The sequence below is a fragment of the Sturnus vulgaris genome, chromosome 1, assembly GCF_052056855.1.
Source record: "Sturnus vulgaris isolate bStuVul1 chromosome 1, bStuVul1.hap1, whole genome shotgun sequence".
NCBI classification, from domain to species: Eukaryota; Metazoa; Chordata; class Aves; order Passeriformes; family Sturnidae; genus Sturnus; species Sturnus vulgaris.
In genome coordinates, this window is record NC_142243.1 from 60,273,893 (window position 1) to 60,289,077 (window position 15,185).

Genomic DNA, 15,185 nt, shown 5'->3' on the forward strand with positions numbered 1-15,185 from the left:
ACACCTGCACTCAGTCTACTCACACTCTCAAATTTATTCATTGCTCATCTACTATTCCACTAACCTTGATCAAAAATTCTTCCCTTGACATTGAAGGGGACATGATTAGATCTTTTGGTTTGGAAGAAAAGTAGGATGGTACTTGAAAATACTGGGTTTGAGCAAATCTACACTGAGGTGAAGAGAAAGCTGGGCACAGTGAAAAATATTCCAGCAGCTTCTGCTCATGTATTTGCTGCAAATCCTTACCCCATCTACAGAAAACCTTTATTCTAGAACAGCACCAAGAAGAGCTGCCTGAACCTTCAGTCTGCTTTCTAACCCTGTCCTCATTTTCTCTGCATGACAGATTTTATTTTAGTTTCCCGGTTTTACAGGTGTTCAGGGACTACAGAGTAATATATGAAGTCCGTGACCTCTATCTACACAGCAATGCATTCATTATTGATTATACAAGAAGCATTCATCTAAATGCATTTGCAGTTAAAAAAAAACATTAATCGATACGTCAAAGTTATTAATTCATTGGTAATTAAGATTTACTAAGGGTTTTCCTTCTGAAAGCACATTTTTGAGACTTACGGCCAGGAGATATCATTATTGTGCAGTTAGCTCTCCCATCTTCAGCATGTCGTCTCTGAGATACAACAGAGAGAAGAGTAGCAATGTGTGAACATGTCTCAATACTGTTTTGAAGAGGGGAGAAGGAAGAGAGAAGGTGTTGAAATTTAATTTTCATTTTTACCAAGGCTGCCTCTGATAAAAGCTGCAAGAAGCTGCAAAAAAGATGCCTCTAAAATAAGATTAGCATAACATTATTAGCTAAAGACTTATTTTCCCCAGAGTGTGGGAAAAATCAGTCTCGCATGCCGAGGACTAGGAAGAGTTTGGTTCCTATAGTGACTGTTATAGCAACAGTTAGCGTCCAAAATGTCTTTTCATCCAATGATAGAAATGTTCAAATTTCCTTCTAGAGACAGTTGCTGGATGAGTGGAGTGTTTATTGTCATGCATACATTTACAATAAGGTGAAACAGATCAGAACTGGAGACTAGGGGAGGGACCAAAGAAATCTCTGCTGTGAACTGGATACAAAGACTATTTTGCCTCCAATCCCTGCTGCTTGTTTGTAGCTCTTTTAAATGCTGCAGAAACTTTTCTGGAGAAAAAGAACAAAACAAAACAAGCAATTAAACAAACAAAAACAAACAAACAAAACAGAGAAACAACAGAACAAGACAGACATGGAACAAAACTTTTCATATATGCTGAAGAATACTCCAGCCACAGCTAAATAAGAATCTCTTAAGCAAGTCAAGCCACTCACAGGTAAGACTGTTTTAATTTACTCCAGGGACTACTCTCACAGCATCTGTCTAGGACACCACTGGAATGAATAATAATATAACTGGAGCCATTGTAAATGAAAGACTTTCTTCATGTAAAGAGAAATGTATGTTGCAACTTTTCAGTGTGTTGCTCTTCCTAATTTTGATAAGGAAAGTGTTGGCATTCCCAAAGTCCTGATGCAGAGGACAGGCATCAAATTCAGTTTGGGATTCCCTGGAAAAATTTATGGATTGCGGTAAGAGAAGTTAGGACAAATCTAGCTCAATCAGGAACAAATCATGTACTGAGAAAAAAGAGTAGGGATAGTTGAATAAGTATCCTTGATAATCAAAAGCTGAGGTCATCTTTGGAGAATCTATAGGTTTAAAACCTGATTTTGACTCCATGATTTAAAGTGGCAGAATCTACAATTCGACAGAGTTTCCAAACATGCACTCCAGGGGCGCCTTCCCGAAGTTTGGATTAACTCTTTGCTATATTATGTGGTTGGCATTCATGATGAAAGTCCCTCTCCTGGGGCCAGAAGTCACATTATTCCCTGCAGATCATGGCATTTTGAGAGATTCCTGATGCATCTAGCACTAGTAGCAAGAGTTGGGCAGCGCTGTTTTGCAAGCCATCTTCTGTATCCGTGCAAACAGATGCCTGGTTGCTCAAAATCGTTATTGCTTCCTTGAAAGAATTGAGTGTCAAGGCAAGAACTGCTGCAGGAGAGGAGGCCTCCAATCTCTATAGTCTAGCTTCAACTGACTAGGAAGAAAAATTTCCTGATATTTAGAAAATGACATGTCAGACACTGAACCAGCACAATCAACTCAAGGTGGTTTATGTGCCTCTATTTCTTGAAGAAAAATAAATGGTATGACCTTCTTAATGACATAAATGTATTCATTGTTTTGCATGCATATATTATCTTGCATTTCATGGCCTTTCTAAATTAGGGGCACACACAGAATAGATATGGCTAGTCCAAATTTTACTCCAAATTTTAAACATTTCAGGATTAGGACTGCACATCTTTTTGCTACATCCCTCCTTCTAGCCCATATAAGTGGTGGAAGCAATGGTACTGTGTAAATGTGCCTTAGCACTAGGAATAAAAGCAGAGAGGCTAGATGATGCTATGTGATGTGTGTATAATGCCATTATCAGCCAATTCATGAGCAAATGTAGGGAATCATACTGGTACCATGCATGCCAAGACCCCTTCACAAGAACCTAACCTGAGAGAGAAACTCACCACTGCTGAGGCATTCTCAAAAGAGAAGGCAAGATTATGCTGGAATGGCTTTAAAGAAATATGAAAAAAGAGAGACAAACTGTTACAATATTATTTTTTATTGTTATTCAAACCAAAAGGTGTGCATTTCTAAGTAATACTGTAAATACTAGGAATTTTGTAAAAATATTTGATGGGAAAGAAAAAAGAAGGGGTATGGAAAATTGCATGTGAACAAATAAACTTTTTAACTGAGACTGACTTTTCTTTCAGGAAAGATCCAAAGGATGTTCTACAGAAAGTCTTTCTGTTCTTTTTTACCTGACAGTTTAAAAGGAAGATATTTCTGGTTCTGGTCTGTGTCCTTCTGACCAAGAAGATGAAATGTGCCAAGCACATTTAAGTTCAGACTTTTCAAAAGCAATTTTCAATGACCTTTTGATGCTGACCTCAGATAGACTAAGGGAGCCTGAATTTTGGCTAAAAGTGGCTGGCACTTATTGTGTGGTGGGTGTCTTTCCTATTTAGGTGGGACAACTCATATGTTATCAGTATAATTCTCCAAAATTCATCTTCTGAGCAGCTCAGTGTACTTTTAATTACAAAGAGCATCGGGAGGAGGCCAACCAGAGCACAAGTATCCTGATCAGCATTCATTCCTAATGCTGGAATCGATAGTGTATACTCAGCCTATCAAGGCACTGTTGCCATCTAAATGATGAACATAAAGCCAATTTCTTTGCACCTTTGCAACAGGCCCGAATTGCCAGTTATCCTCACTGAGGGAGGGAGGGAACCGTGCATCTCTGCAGCTGTGGCCATGCTGAAATTCATTCCTGGATCTCAAGAAATCTTGTCCTTCTTATCACCCTAGTCTTTTTCTTAAGTTTATGTTTTCTTGACGTCACACCAACTGCGTAAAAAGAAAAAAAATCCTGATATTAACTAAGTGATATTTGGTTATTTACTCCTCCTACCCCCACCTGCCAATCTTAAAGGATTTTTGTTCTCTTGTCGTGTCTTCTTATCTACTTGCATTACCTCAAACCTGAAAAGATTTGCCCAAAGGGAGCAGTAATTCCAGGAATTGTCTCTCCAGAAGTAGTTTGGGTTTTTTCTATTTGAAGTTAATTTCTCTCATTCCTGTTTTTTTCAGGGAAGAGGACTTGGAGGATGGAAGGAACATAACCCTCTCCCCTAGAAGTCCAACATGGACATCCATGTCCTGGAGTGCTATCCAGGAGTAAATTTCCTGTGGAAACGTCACTGGTGCTTGCTCTGTGAGCGAGCTCTGCAGCTCTTCATTAGTGACACTTTCCCATGCAAAACTCATTTCAGAGCCTGGGCTGTCAACCCAGAAATTTGCTGATTGAAATCAGCAGGACAGACTTTCCAGGGTAACAAAGTGAGGCCATTGCTGAATACCACCTACCTCTATGTAGCTCTGTGAAGCCAGATACACTCAAATAATGAAGCTGAAATCAAAGGGCACCTTTCAGATAAAATGCTTCCCTGTGATGGAACTGGTGTTCTGTGCCAGAATGTAAGTATCAGTTCAACATATGTTAGCACTTTAATGGATGAGAGGTGTTGATCTGAAGGTACGGCAATGAAGGAAAATGTAAAAAAATAAAAAAAATCTGTATTTGTCTCTAATAAGAAGAATTTTAATTAAAAATAAGGGTCTAAATACTAAAATATAGAACTTGTGTGGGTTTTAATTTAAGATGTTTATTAAATTTTTCCTAGATTTTTACAGGATTTAGAACTACATTTATTTTATGCAAACATATTTTATGCATGTTTTCCACTGTGTTCCTTACTTCTTTTTTTATGTGAGACAGACAGCTCCCCCCTCTCTGACTCACATCCAAAAGTCAGCAAGACCTACAGAAACCACCCAGATAATTTACACAGTCTTTTGCTGCCCATTACATGCTGACCTAAACCACAAGTATAGTACCAAGTTGTCACATGTAAAAGAAGATTTGAAATTCCAGTCCTGTACACCTGAAACCTTTCATTTTCTCATATTGTTTTCCCATGTTTGCTATTCTATTAGTCCCATCTCGCCCTGTATTTTGATCCATACATTCTGTCTCCCCAAATCCACACTACAGTGCTATTTCAACTTCCAGGCTGCCCTGCAGTATCATTTCCTGCTCCAATTTTCCACTGCACTGGGCATTAGAGTGGTGTGCTTAGAGTGGAGATGTCTTTAATCTGCCATGTCTGTAGTGTGCATTGTGAGTATCCATCTGCTGTAATTAGTAGAGGTGCAAGTCACTTGTTACTCTGCAGCAGTTGACATCTGTATTTTAATTATTATTGCATTGGAGATGGCTGCAAGATACCTGCCAATTTTTTCTATCATCAGTAATGTAAAATTGACTTCTATGGACCAGCATGTTTTAATTTTACTGCTTTACAAAAATAGTGATCAGAATAGCAGAAATGTGTGATGAGAAACTGTATTGTTAATGAGCCAGAAATTATCCAGATTTCTTCTTTTTCTGACTAGCATTTTGGGTGAACAGGGATCAACAGCTGCAAAAAGTGGTGACATAGCAGTTTTACTAATATTTACTGTCTCCCTTCCCTTTAGAGATTTTATGTTTAAAAATCACCACTTCCTTATGAGCATTTTTCTATGAATGACTTCTATTCAGGAGAGACACTGAAGTGAAATCTCATTTTAAAATAACACCAAGTAAACAATAACAAGAAAATAGGGAGAAAATGGGGTAAATTGTAATAAGGGATTGTTAATTTTTAAATATCATCTATTTCAGACTAAAGCATGAGCAATGCACAGAGAAAATTTTGCTTTGAAACACATCTCAATGGAGAAATTTTCTCTAGAGTATTAATTCCAATAAATGTTATATGCAACAGAGAGCGAGTATGGAGAGAACAGCCTGATCATTTGCTGATAATTACTTTCCAAAATCTAGTTGATGGAGGGCAACACACACATTGATAAACCAGACAGTGAAAAAACATTGGCTGTTACCCAAGGCCATTAAATGGAGCAAAGCTTGTGCAGGTCAACTGACTGAGGAGGAAGAGACTAGCTGTCTGACTAGACACATCTTCATTCTCCTCATCCACTGTGAGGTTAAACTTCTGACTCCAACAATCCACTGGCATTTTTGGGCTTGGTGATGAGGTTTCTACTACTGTAGCAGAAAACAGGGCATAAGAGAGTGTCCTCCCTCCCTCTCCTCGCCCAAAGGTAACCAAATGCACTCTGTTCTGCTGATACCTCCTACCTTTGTTACCCTTTGGTAAAATTCATGAGTAATCTGTTAAGACCACCTCTTTTCATGATTTTTTTAAAAATCGTTCTTAAAGTATTGGAATCAGAAGCCAAATTGGCCAGAAAGAGGTATGCTGAAGATGTGAAAAATTGCTTCAAAGAATTTGGGAGCCCTATGCACACAGAGATTTTGGTTTGATCTTTCACCAGTTTAACAGCATTGTAAGATACTACCGTAATCTTTTAGACAAAATAATTTCCTTGGTTGCTGTGATATGTTTTCTTTGGTTTTCTGCATTTGTTTTGGGTTTGGGAGTTTTTGTGTGCTTACATTTTTCTTTTGAAATAGTATTTACATGAGAATTAAGTAAGTACCTACTCTTACTAAGCATTACTACTGCTGCAGCTGGCATGTTAAATCAACTCCTTAATAGTACAGGAAAATGTGTCAGGCACATGTGGGACTGCACAGATGCCAGAAATACATGGTCTCAGGAAACACAGCTGGACTTATTAAATGTATGAAACGTTTCCTTTTGGCAGGTAGAAGACCTGATTTGTGTTTTGTACTAATCTGAAAAATCAATGAAAACTATTATGAAAATTGGACAGCTCCCTATGGAAGGATACAGGCTCAGGCTGAGAGAGTTGAGTTCCAGTGTTTTACTTTGTCTTTCTTTGCTGTGTTTGCTGCTGGATTTCTATTCTCCATATCAGGGAACTCCACGCTTGGCCAAACAACAGAAATAAATACCAGGAGTAAATTTGGGGCTTGGTATCTAGGAAGGATAACTTTGCCAACTTTGAGTGACTGGTGCTGCACGATCCCTAGAAGATTTTGGGGTGCTTGAGTGTCAGAGAAGGACAGAGACTTTTGTTATGACTGCCCTTCAGTTTTGACTTAAAGTTGTAACTTCAGAAGTAAGATCAAAAACACGAAACGAGTCTGGAACCAGTTTATTGCTGTTGGTTGCTACACTGGGACAGGAGCGAGGAATGGATGGGAGGGCGATGTGGAGAGCAGCACAGTGGCAAGTCAGGTGTGCCACATTCAGCAGCACATGGTAGCCCCGGAACAGCTGATGGGTGTGCCAGCAAGCCCAGCCCGGTCCGAGCCGGGGGGTGCAGGTGCACCCATTCACTGCACGTCATGCTGCAGCCCCCAAACCAGTGTTAGAGGAGCTTGGACCCGGGAGTGACTCCGACTTGGTGGAAACTTCCAGGGGAACAAGTAGGTTCTAAGGCTCTCCGGCTGTACAAGGGGGCTCGTGTCAGTAATAGACGCAGCCATTAGCTGTGCTTCTAGAAATCACCATCCCCGCTATCTCTCTTGATGTGTTTTATTATCCAGAGGGATTGCCTCATCTCCAGGAGCCCAAGTCGCCCACCCTGCGGGGTCCCGACCGCGACCTCCCTGGGGGCGGATGACGGCGGGGGCCCCGCGGCTCACCTGAGGCGGCGGCCGTGGCCACGCCTCTCCCTGCTGTGTCTTTAAAGCCCTCCTCCTCCTCTTCCTCCTCCTCCTCTCCATCCCTCCATCCCTGCCTCGCCGCTGCCGCTCGTAGCTACCGGGCTCTGCCTCGCCCGCCTTCTCTCCCCACCCTCCCAATCCCCGCCACCAGCCATGGCCGACATGAAAACCGGCATCTTCGCCAAAAACGTCCAGAAACGCCTCAACCGCGCCCAGGAGAAGGTGCGCTGCGGGGAGGGGGAACTGCTGGGGAGGGGCGGAGGGGGAAGAAGGGTGGCCGGGGTCCGCCGGAGGACGCGGCTCCCCTGGCCCCCAGCGACCGCCGCTTCCCCTCTCCTCGCCCGCGGGGCGCCGGGCGGGGGCCGGGGCTGCCGGCCTCGTTACATAAGTGACCCATTTCACCGCGCTGCCCCTGCCCGCCGCCCCCCGCGGCTCTGCGGGCGCTGCCGGGGCACCTGCCGCAGGCCCGGGCCGCCGCCGCCCCCTCGGCCCTCCGTGAGGCGGCGCGGGGCTGCCCGCGGGGGTGGCTCCCGGTGCTGCTGCCCCGGCCCGCGCCGGGAACGCGGGCTCGCCTCGCCTCACCGCCCGCCGCCAGCCCTCCTAAGAGGATTGCCTTTCCTTTAATATCCGCGCCGGCTCATCCCCGGCTGCGGCGATCCGCCGTGCTGCAGCCGCGGCGTGACAGACACCGCTGCGTGCGATGACAGGAGCCCGCGGGGGCCGGGCCCGCGCCTTCTCCAGCGGCTGCTGGCTGCGGCTTTGGGGAGCTTCTCGGCATTCGGGAGGCTCGCCCAAATGTTCTGCGGCTGATGACAGCGTGTGCCGCTTAGCAAAGTCAGTAGCGATTCTAGCGTTACTGTAGCCTGGAAATGAACAGCGGGCGAAGTCGGGGAGATTTTGCAGGAGTTCCTGACTAAAGACGAGGGCCTTATGGGTCACTGTTTTGTTCGTCTTCATTAGTCAAAGCTGACAGGTAGAAGTGTTCTGCACAAACAGCTTCTGTGTAGCTGTTGGGTGTCTCAGAACAGGATCACAGATACAGACATTAGGCCCAGCAGAAAAGCATTTGTATATGACTATATGTATCAGCCGTGCCTGCTGTTAGTACCGTTTGCAATAAAGCTGTTGCCAGCACAAATTTTGCCGACATAGTTGTTAGTAGGTGTTGCAAGTCGTCTCTTTTGAGGGTTAATAAAACCTTTAAACCCCTTTAGCATTGTTATGGAGCTTAGGTAATAGGGCTCTGGCGAATTAAGAAAGATAATTTTATGAGCATATTTCTTATACTTCACTGCCTATAAATCCTCACTTTCTTTTTGGCCACACATTGAATTCTGTGGAGCTCCTGCGGCAGAAAAAATGCAACAATTAATATGTAGAAAAGTCTTACACATAAATGTGTTATTATTTAAGAATCTAATAGTTGAGTCTGTCACAGACTAGTCATGAATTTTCCCTTTTAAATACTCTTGTCTAGCTCACCAGGTTATAAAGTACTAGACTTATCAACATCGAAGTCATGATGCATTTCCAATCTTGCAGGTTTGGACTGCAACTGTTTTCAGATAAAACAAATAAATCCTGTTTAATAGTTTGAAGAGATCTGATGACACTATGCTGTGAGTTGACTTGAGTTCGTAGTTGGAGTAGAAGCCTAAAAATACTGTTTGTGTCTTTGTCAGTGTGGTTATGATTAACCATCTGGAAAAGCACTGGTGCAAGTCGTAATCACATCATGTACTGCTTCAAGCTGTGTCTGTTTCAGTGTGGGGGTCCTGCTCATGGAAATGTGTGGGCATACCAGAGAGAGCACCTTAATGTGAATACTGAGATACTCTGTACCTCTCAAAGACTGCTCATGCACCAGCCCCAGGGCAGGTGTCTTGAGTCTGATGAGTGCCTTGGGTGCAAATCGAAGATGCTGTGGGCTCTGACAGATGGTCTGCTCTACCTCCACTTCGGTGATCAACCATGCTAACAAGGGGGAAATTTGTCTGGTTTGATTTTCATGTATTGCAGTCAGGCATCTGGCAGTTTTGGCTTCCTTATGGTATCTGTGGTGGTAATTTCTTATGTCATTGGTCTAAAAGTTGCTTATTTACAGGGTTATTTACAAGATGCTAGTGGCCTTAGGGTAGGTCACAATACCATGTAGCTCTGTATCCTTGCCTCTTCCTTCCTGGCACCTGTGTTGTTATTGCATGAGCTGTGCATGTGTACTCTTTCATGTCTACATTTCTGGTTAGCTTTGAGTTAATTTGTCTATACAACATAAAATCCTTCATTATTTTTGCTGAAAGTTTAGTAAAAAAAAAAAAAAGTCCCCAAATGGGAATGGTTGTTTTGTTTATTTGTTTTGGGTACTTTATGACAGCAAGTAAATTTTGTCTAGGAGTTGAAAATGTATGATTTATCTGATTCTTGATGGTATGAAAAGAATGACATTATAACAGGTGTGTAATATCACACTGGCTTAAAGAGATTTTAAATACAGTGAGTTGTTTTTATCTTGATGCTTATATTGGATTTGTGCACCTTCAGTTTACTGAATGTGTTCTTAGAGATAAATGTTTTCATAAAGCATTTTTGCATTGCTTTCTATTATTTATTGATGCAATATGTATTAAAAACATGGCGTGGCTCTAAAACATAGACCTTCATTTTGGATTTCAGTAAAGCTTTTGATACTGTCTCTCACAGGATCCTACTGGATAAAATATCCAGCTCACAGCTGGATAAGCACATGCAGTGGGTGAGCAGCTGGCTCACAGGTTGGTTACAAGTCAAAGGGTTACAGTCAATGGGGTGACAGACTGGTGAGCTGTCACTAGTGGGGTTCCTCATGGCTTCATCCTCAGCCCAGTGCTCTTCAACATCTTCCCAAATTTCTTGGATGCAGGACAGTAAGGGATACTAAGCAGATTTGCAGATGATAGAAAACTGGGACGAGCTGATGAATCTTTCCTTGAAGGCAGAGAGGCCCTGAAGAGAGAACTTGACTTCAGGGGGCTGGGCAATCACCAACCATATGAAGTTCAGCAAGAGAAAGTGCCAGATTCTGAACCTGGGATGGGGCAACCCTGGATGTGTGGACAGACTGGGGAACAAGAAGCTGGAAAGCAGCCCCAAGGAAAGGGATCTGAGGGTCCTGGTTGACAGAAAATTGAATCTGAGTCAGCAGTGCCCTGGCAGCCAGGAGAGCCAAGCCTGTCCTGGGGGGCATCAGGCACAGCCTCAGCAGCCGGGCAAGGGAGAGGATTGTCCTGCTCTGCTCTGCATTGGTGCAGCTGCACCTCGAGTGCTGGGGGCAGTTTTGGGTGCCACAATATAAGAAAGATACAAAACTATTAGAGAGGACTCTAAAAGAGAGTTAACAAAGGTCACGAAGGGCTTTGAAGGGAAGGCTCAAGTATGAGGAGTAGCTGAGGTCACTTGATCTCTTCAAGCCTGGAGAGGAGGAGACTCAGCGGAGATCTTATAGTAGTCTGCAACTTATTCATGAGGGGCAGAAGGGCAGGCACTGATCTTTTTCTCTTGTGGTGAACAGTGACAGGACCTGAGGGAATGGTGTGAAGCTGTGTCAGGGGAGGTGTAGGTTGGATATTAGAAAAAGGTTCTTCCCCCAGAGAGTGATTGGGCACTGGAGCAGGCTCCCCAGGGAAGTGGTCACAGCATCAAGCCTGACAGTTCAAGTAGTGTTTGGAAAATGGTCTTGGGCACATGGTGTCACTCTTGGGGATGGCCCTGTGCAGGGGTGAGAGTTAGATGATCCTTGTGGGTCCCTTCCAACTGAGTTTATTCTGTGATTCTCTGATTTATTTATGGAAACTATTTTTCTAATAATTCCATCATTATCTTCTTGCTTCTAGGAGAAAGTTGTACAGTGTAAATAGTGTGTGTCTATATAGACAAAAAGTAAATAACTGGAAAATCTCATATTGGGCAGATCTGTCTTGCATTAGAAGTGTTAATCTGAGAGTTATATAGAAATAATAATTAGCCACTCTATTTTTCACATCATCCAGGTGCTGGTTCTTTATGTGATAGCATACGTGCCCTGGCACCCTGATGTTGAATCAATGAGTGTGCCGTCTATTAAAATCCTCTGGTCATCACATTTCTTCAATTACTTTTGCCCCAAAATGCAGGAAGGGTGGACATGCTGAGCTTGCAGCATCTGTTAAAATCTGCTAAAAGTCAGCTAAAGAAACTGGATTAAAGTTTTAAAAGGAGCAGATCAATTTAGACTACATCCCAGCCATAAAAATTAATGAAATGCCTATGTGTTTAAAATAAAACCAGAAAAGATGTTTTGGTAACCAAGGCTAACTGAGTCAATTCTAAGGACAAGATTACTTGAATGAAAAGGCTGAATTTGCATCCCCAGGTTTCTCTGGAAAATTCCATTTAAGCTGATAACCCAATGTATAATGCCAGTTATCTACTTGTCCTCTCTTCTCTAACCCAACAACTCTAATTGAATAGAACAGAACAGCTGTAAGAGATCTACAATGACCATCTAATCCCACTGCCTGACCATTTCAGGGCTGGCCAAAGTTAGTGTGACTTTAGGGGCACTGTCCAAATGCCTCTTCAACACTGACATGGACTGGGCATGGTCGGGGAGGCATCAGCCACTTCTCCAGAAAATCTGTTCCAGGTTTTGGCCACCCTCCGGGTCATGAAATGTCATGTCAAGCCTGAACTTCCCCTGATGGGTGCAACTTGAAACCATTCCCAATGTGTCCTGGCACTGTGTAGCAGGGAGAAGAGTTCAGCACCTCCCTGTCTATTCCCCTCCTCAGGAGGCTGTAGGCAGCACTGAGGTCACCCCTCAGCCTCCTCCTCTCCAAACCAGACAAGCCCAGTGCCCTCAGCTGCTCCCCAGAGCACATTCCTGCCAGCCCCTCCCCTGCTTTGGTGCCTTTCTCAGGACACGTTCAAGTACCTTCACATCCTTTTTTAAATGGTGGGGCCCAGAACTGCACACAGTACTCGAGGTGAGGCTGCAGCAGTGCTGAATTCAGTGGGATAATCACCTCTCCTGGCTGGCTGGTGATGCTGTGTTTGATGCACCCCAGGATGAGATTTGCTCTCCTGGCTGCCAGGGCACACACACTGCTGACCCCAGTGAGCTTCCTACCAACCAGCATTCCCAAACCCCTTTCTGCAGGGCTGCTCTCCAGGCACTCCTCTCCCAGTTCAGACTCACGTCTGGGATTGCTCCATCCCAGGTGCAGAATCCAGAATTTGGTTGCTCTTGTTTTGTTTCATGTCATTGGTGACAGCTCAATCAATCAATTGGTGACTCCAGTCAATCCAGATCCCTCTGCAAGGCAAAGCCTTTTGTCCCGTGGGAGAGTCATTTCCCAGTTTGGTATCATCACCAAACTCTCTGCACATTCAGCCTCCAGCTCACTGATAAGGAGACAGAACAGAGCTGTCTCTAGAACTGAGCCCTGAGGAGCACCACTGCTAACTGGTCACCAGCCAGATGTCCTGTTTGCTGCAACAGTTTGAGCCCTGCTCTTCAACCAATTCTTCACCCTGTGCACTGCACACCTGCTCATCCCACTGCTGGAAAACTTGTCTGGAAAGAGGCTTTGAGGGACAGTATCAAAAGCCTTTCTAAACTGCAGAAAAACTAAATCCACTGTCTTCACTTCATCCAGGCAGGTGACTTTATTGTAGAAGCTTATTAAAATAAACAGGACTTTCTCTTTGTCAACCCATGTTGACTGTGTCTGATGATTGCATTGTTTTTCAAATGTCTTTTCATAGACTCCAGTGTGATTTTTCTCTGTATTTTTTCCATGTACTGTTGTTAGACTAACAGGTCTGTAGTTTCTTTCTTGCCTTTCTTGGAAGCTGGTGTAACCTGGGCTAATTTTTAGTTGGTGGGACCTCTTAAGACCTTTTGTTGATAATTGAGAGTTGTCGTGTTGTAATGTCTGCTACAGCTACCCACAGTACTCTGGGATGAATCCCATCAGGCCAATGGACTTACTAATATTCCACTGATAATAAGTGGTCCCTTTCAATTTCAATGTCTATAAATAGAAAGTTGGTGTTCCTGCAGTCATTGTCCTCTGAGAATTGGACAACCCAAGGTAGCAACATGGACATTAGTTCCATGACAGAGAGGGGACAGCTCTTATGGGTGGCCTTCCTCCAGAGAATGCTGGGCAGAGAGGTGATGCCTGGTCTGTGACAAGCAAGGCTGTGCAGGGAGGACCCCATCATCCTCATGTCATAGTGTCACCACCCTGCAGTGCAGCAGTGCCTTGGAGGGCAGGATAAAAGGGAACATCTTCCCAAGTCCCACTGTCAAAGCTGGCCTGGAGCCAGCCCACAGACATAGAAAAGAAAGTTCTTGAGACAGTGGAATTACTTCGAGGAGGCTGAGGGAGGAAAACTGGAGGCAAGGCCAGCTGCCAGTGGCACTCAGCCTTTGGGGAACAGATGCAAGCCCTTCAGAGGAGAAGAACCACCAAGCCCTGTAGGTGCCTGAGGCTGCCTGGCCTTTTCAGCTGGATAGCACTAATAAATTCAAGTAAACACCTTCTTGAGGAGCACTGCACAGCTCCTGTAAGAAATGGGATGCAGTGAGGTTGTCAGGGGTCCTAGGACTTTGTAACACCCACTGGTGCCCTGCCAGGATTCTTGACCCTCAGGCTGATCAGGTTGAGAACATTTGGCCACTCTTGGAAGCTCCTGAGATGGCTTCAGGTTGAGGGGTAATAGGGCTTAGGCTTATCCTGGAAGGCATGACCAGACTGTAGGATGAGGAATGAGGCTTTGCTTAGATAATAGCTGATTAACCAGCAATGGCATCAGGAGGGAATTTTCCCTTGTGTCAGATTGGCACTGCTTCATGGAGAAAAGGGGGAGAGATGGGGTTATTTTCGTCTGCAGCACTGAGCATGACCACAGTTCAGGGCTCCATCAGCCCCTTTTGGCTTGGTTGCTGCCTGCTGCTCATGCCCCATGAAGATGGTCTGTCCTGCTTTCCAGCTTTCCAGACTCTCAGGTGCGCCCCAAGGGTGGCCTGGGGGTTGCTTCTTGTCCTTCTGTAGCACTGGGCACAGCCCCCTGCAAGGACTCCTCTGGGCCCCTGTGGCTCCATTTCTCTGGTGCCCTCACACCTCCAAGGCACCACTCATGCCTAGGCTCTCTCTCACTCTCTTGTCCATTGCAAACTTGGAGTGGGGCTGAGCTCTGCTCTTCCCTTGGCTCCATTTTCCCAGGGTTTCTTGCTCATTCAAAACAGCATATGCTTGGAAGGGTTCCAGGCTTGCTTCCCTATCCAGAGCTGACGCTTTTCAGTTTTCCTGACTGCAACACAAGCACAGGGCAGGCATGAGAATTCTTCCCAGCTAGTGCATAAAAAGCACAGCAATAAAGCAAGTTTTGGAAGGCAAGATTGTGCCCATCATTGATATGTGTCATACTTTGGAAAATACCTCATGGTACCACACATCTTTTCTTCTGACCTATATGCTTGCTGCTGCTTTCTGTACCTCTGTCACTTGCCTTTTCCAGACTACAAAGGATGTATTTTCAAGTAGGAAATGCATCAGCCTGTTCCTGGCTACATATGCATGTTGTTTTAGTGCTTGTGAGCATCAGCTCTGAAACAGAAAAATAAAAATTGAAATAATATCTTGCTTCCAATTATAACCTGTGTGTTATGTGTCCTCGAATGTGTTTTTGGAGCTCAAAACCCCCTGATGTGTCAGACAAATAACAGTCTCACCATTATTTGATTCCAGGTGAGTGCAGGAAGTAGGACAGAGCAGTTATACCAGAGTTATATGTTTAACCCAGAGCTGTGCCTGACAAGGTTTGAGCCAGGTCTCACGGCTCCTCCTGGAGCAGCTCTCTGC

General features: G+C 44.3%; 1 protein-coding gene across 2 annotated transcripts in view; it reads left to right on the forward strand.

Moving 5' to 3' along the window:
* Window positions 1-7,319: 7,319 nt before the first annotated feature.
* The window catches only part of AMPH (amphiphysin), a 126,150-nt gene continuing 118,284 nt past the window's right edge, over window positions 7,320-15,185 (forward strand). For both annotated transcript variants that reach the window (XM_088167845.1, XM_014892605.2), the window contains exon 1: window positions 7,320-7,521. In XM_088167845.1, coding sequence (XP_088023971.1) covers window positions 7,453-7,521 — 69 coding nt within the window. In that variant the 5' untranslated portion in view covers window positions 7,320-7,452. The remainder of the gene's footprint in view (window positions 7,522-15,185) is intronic.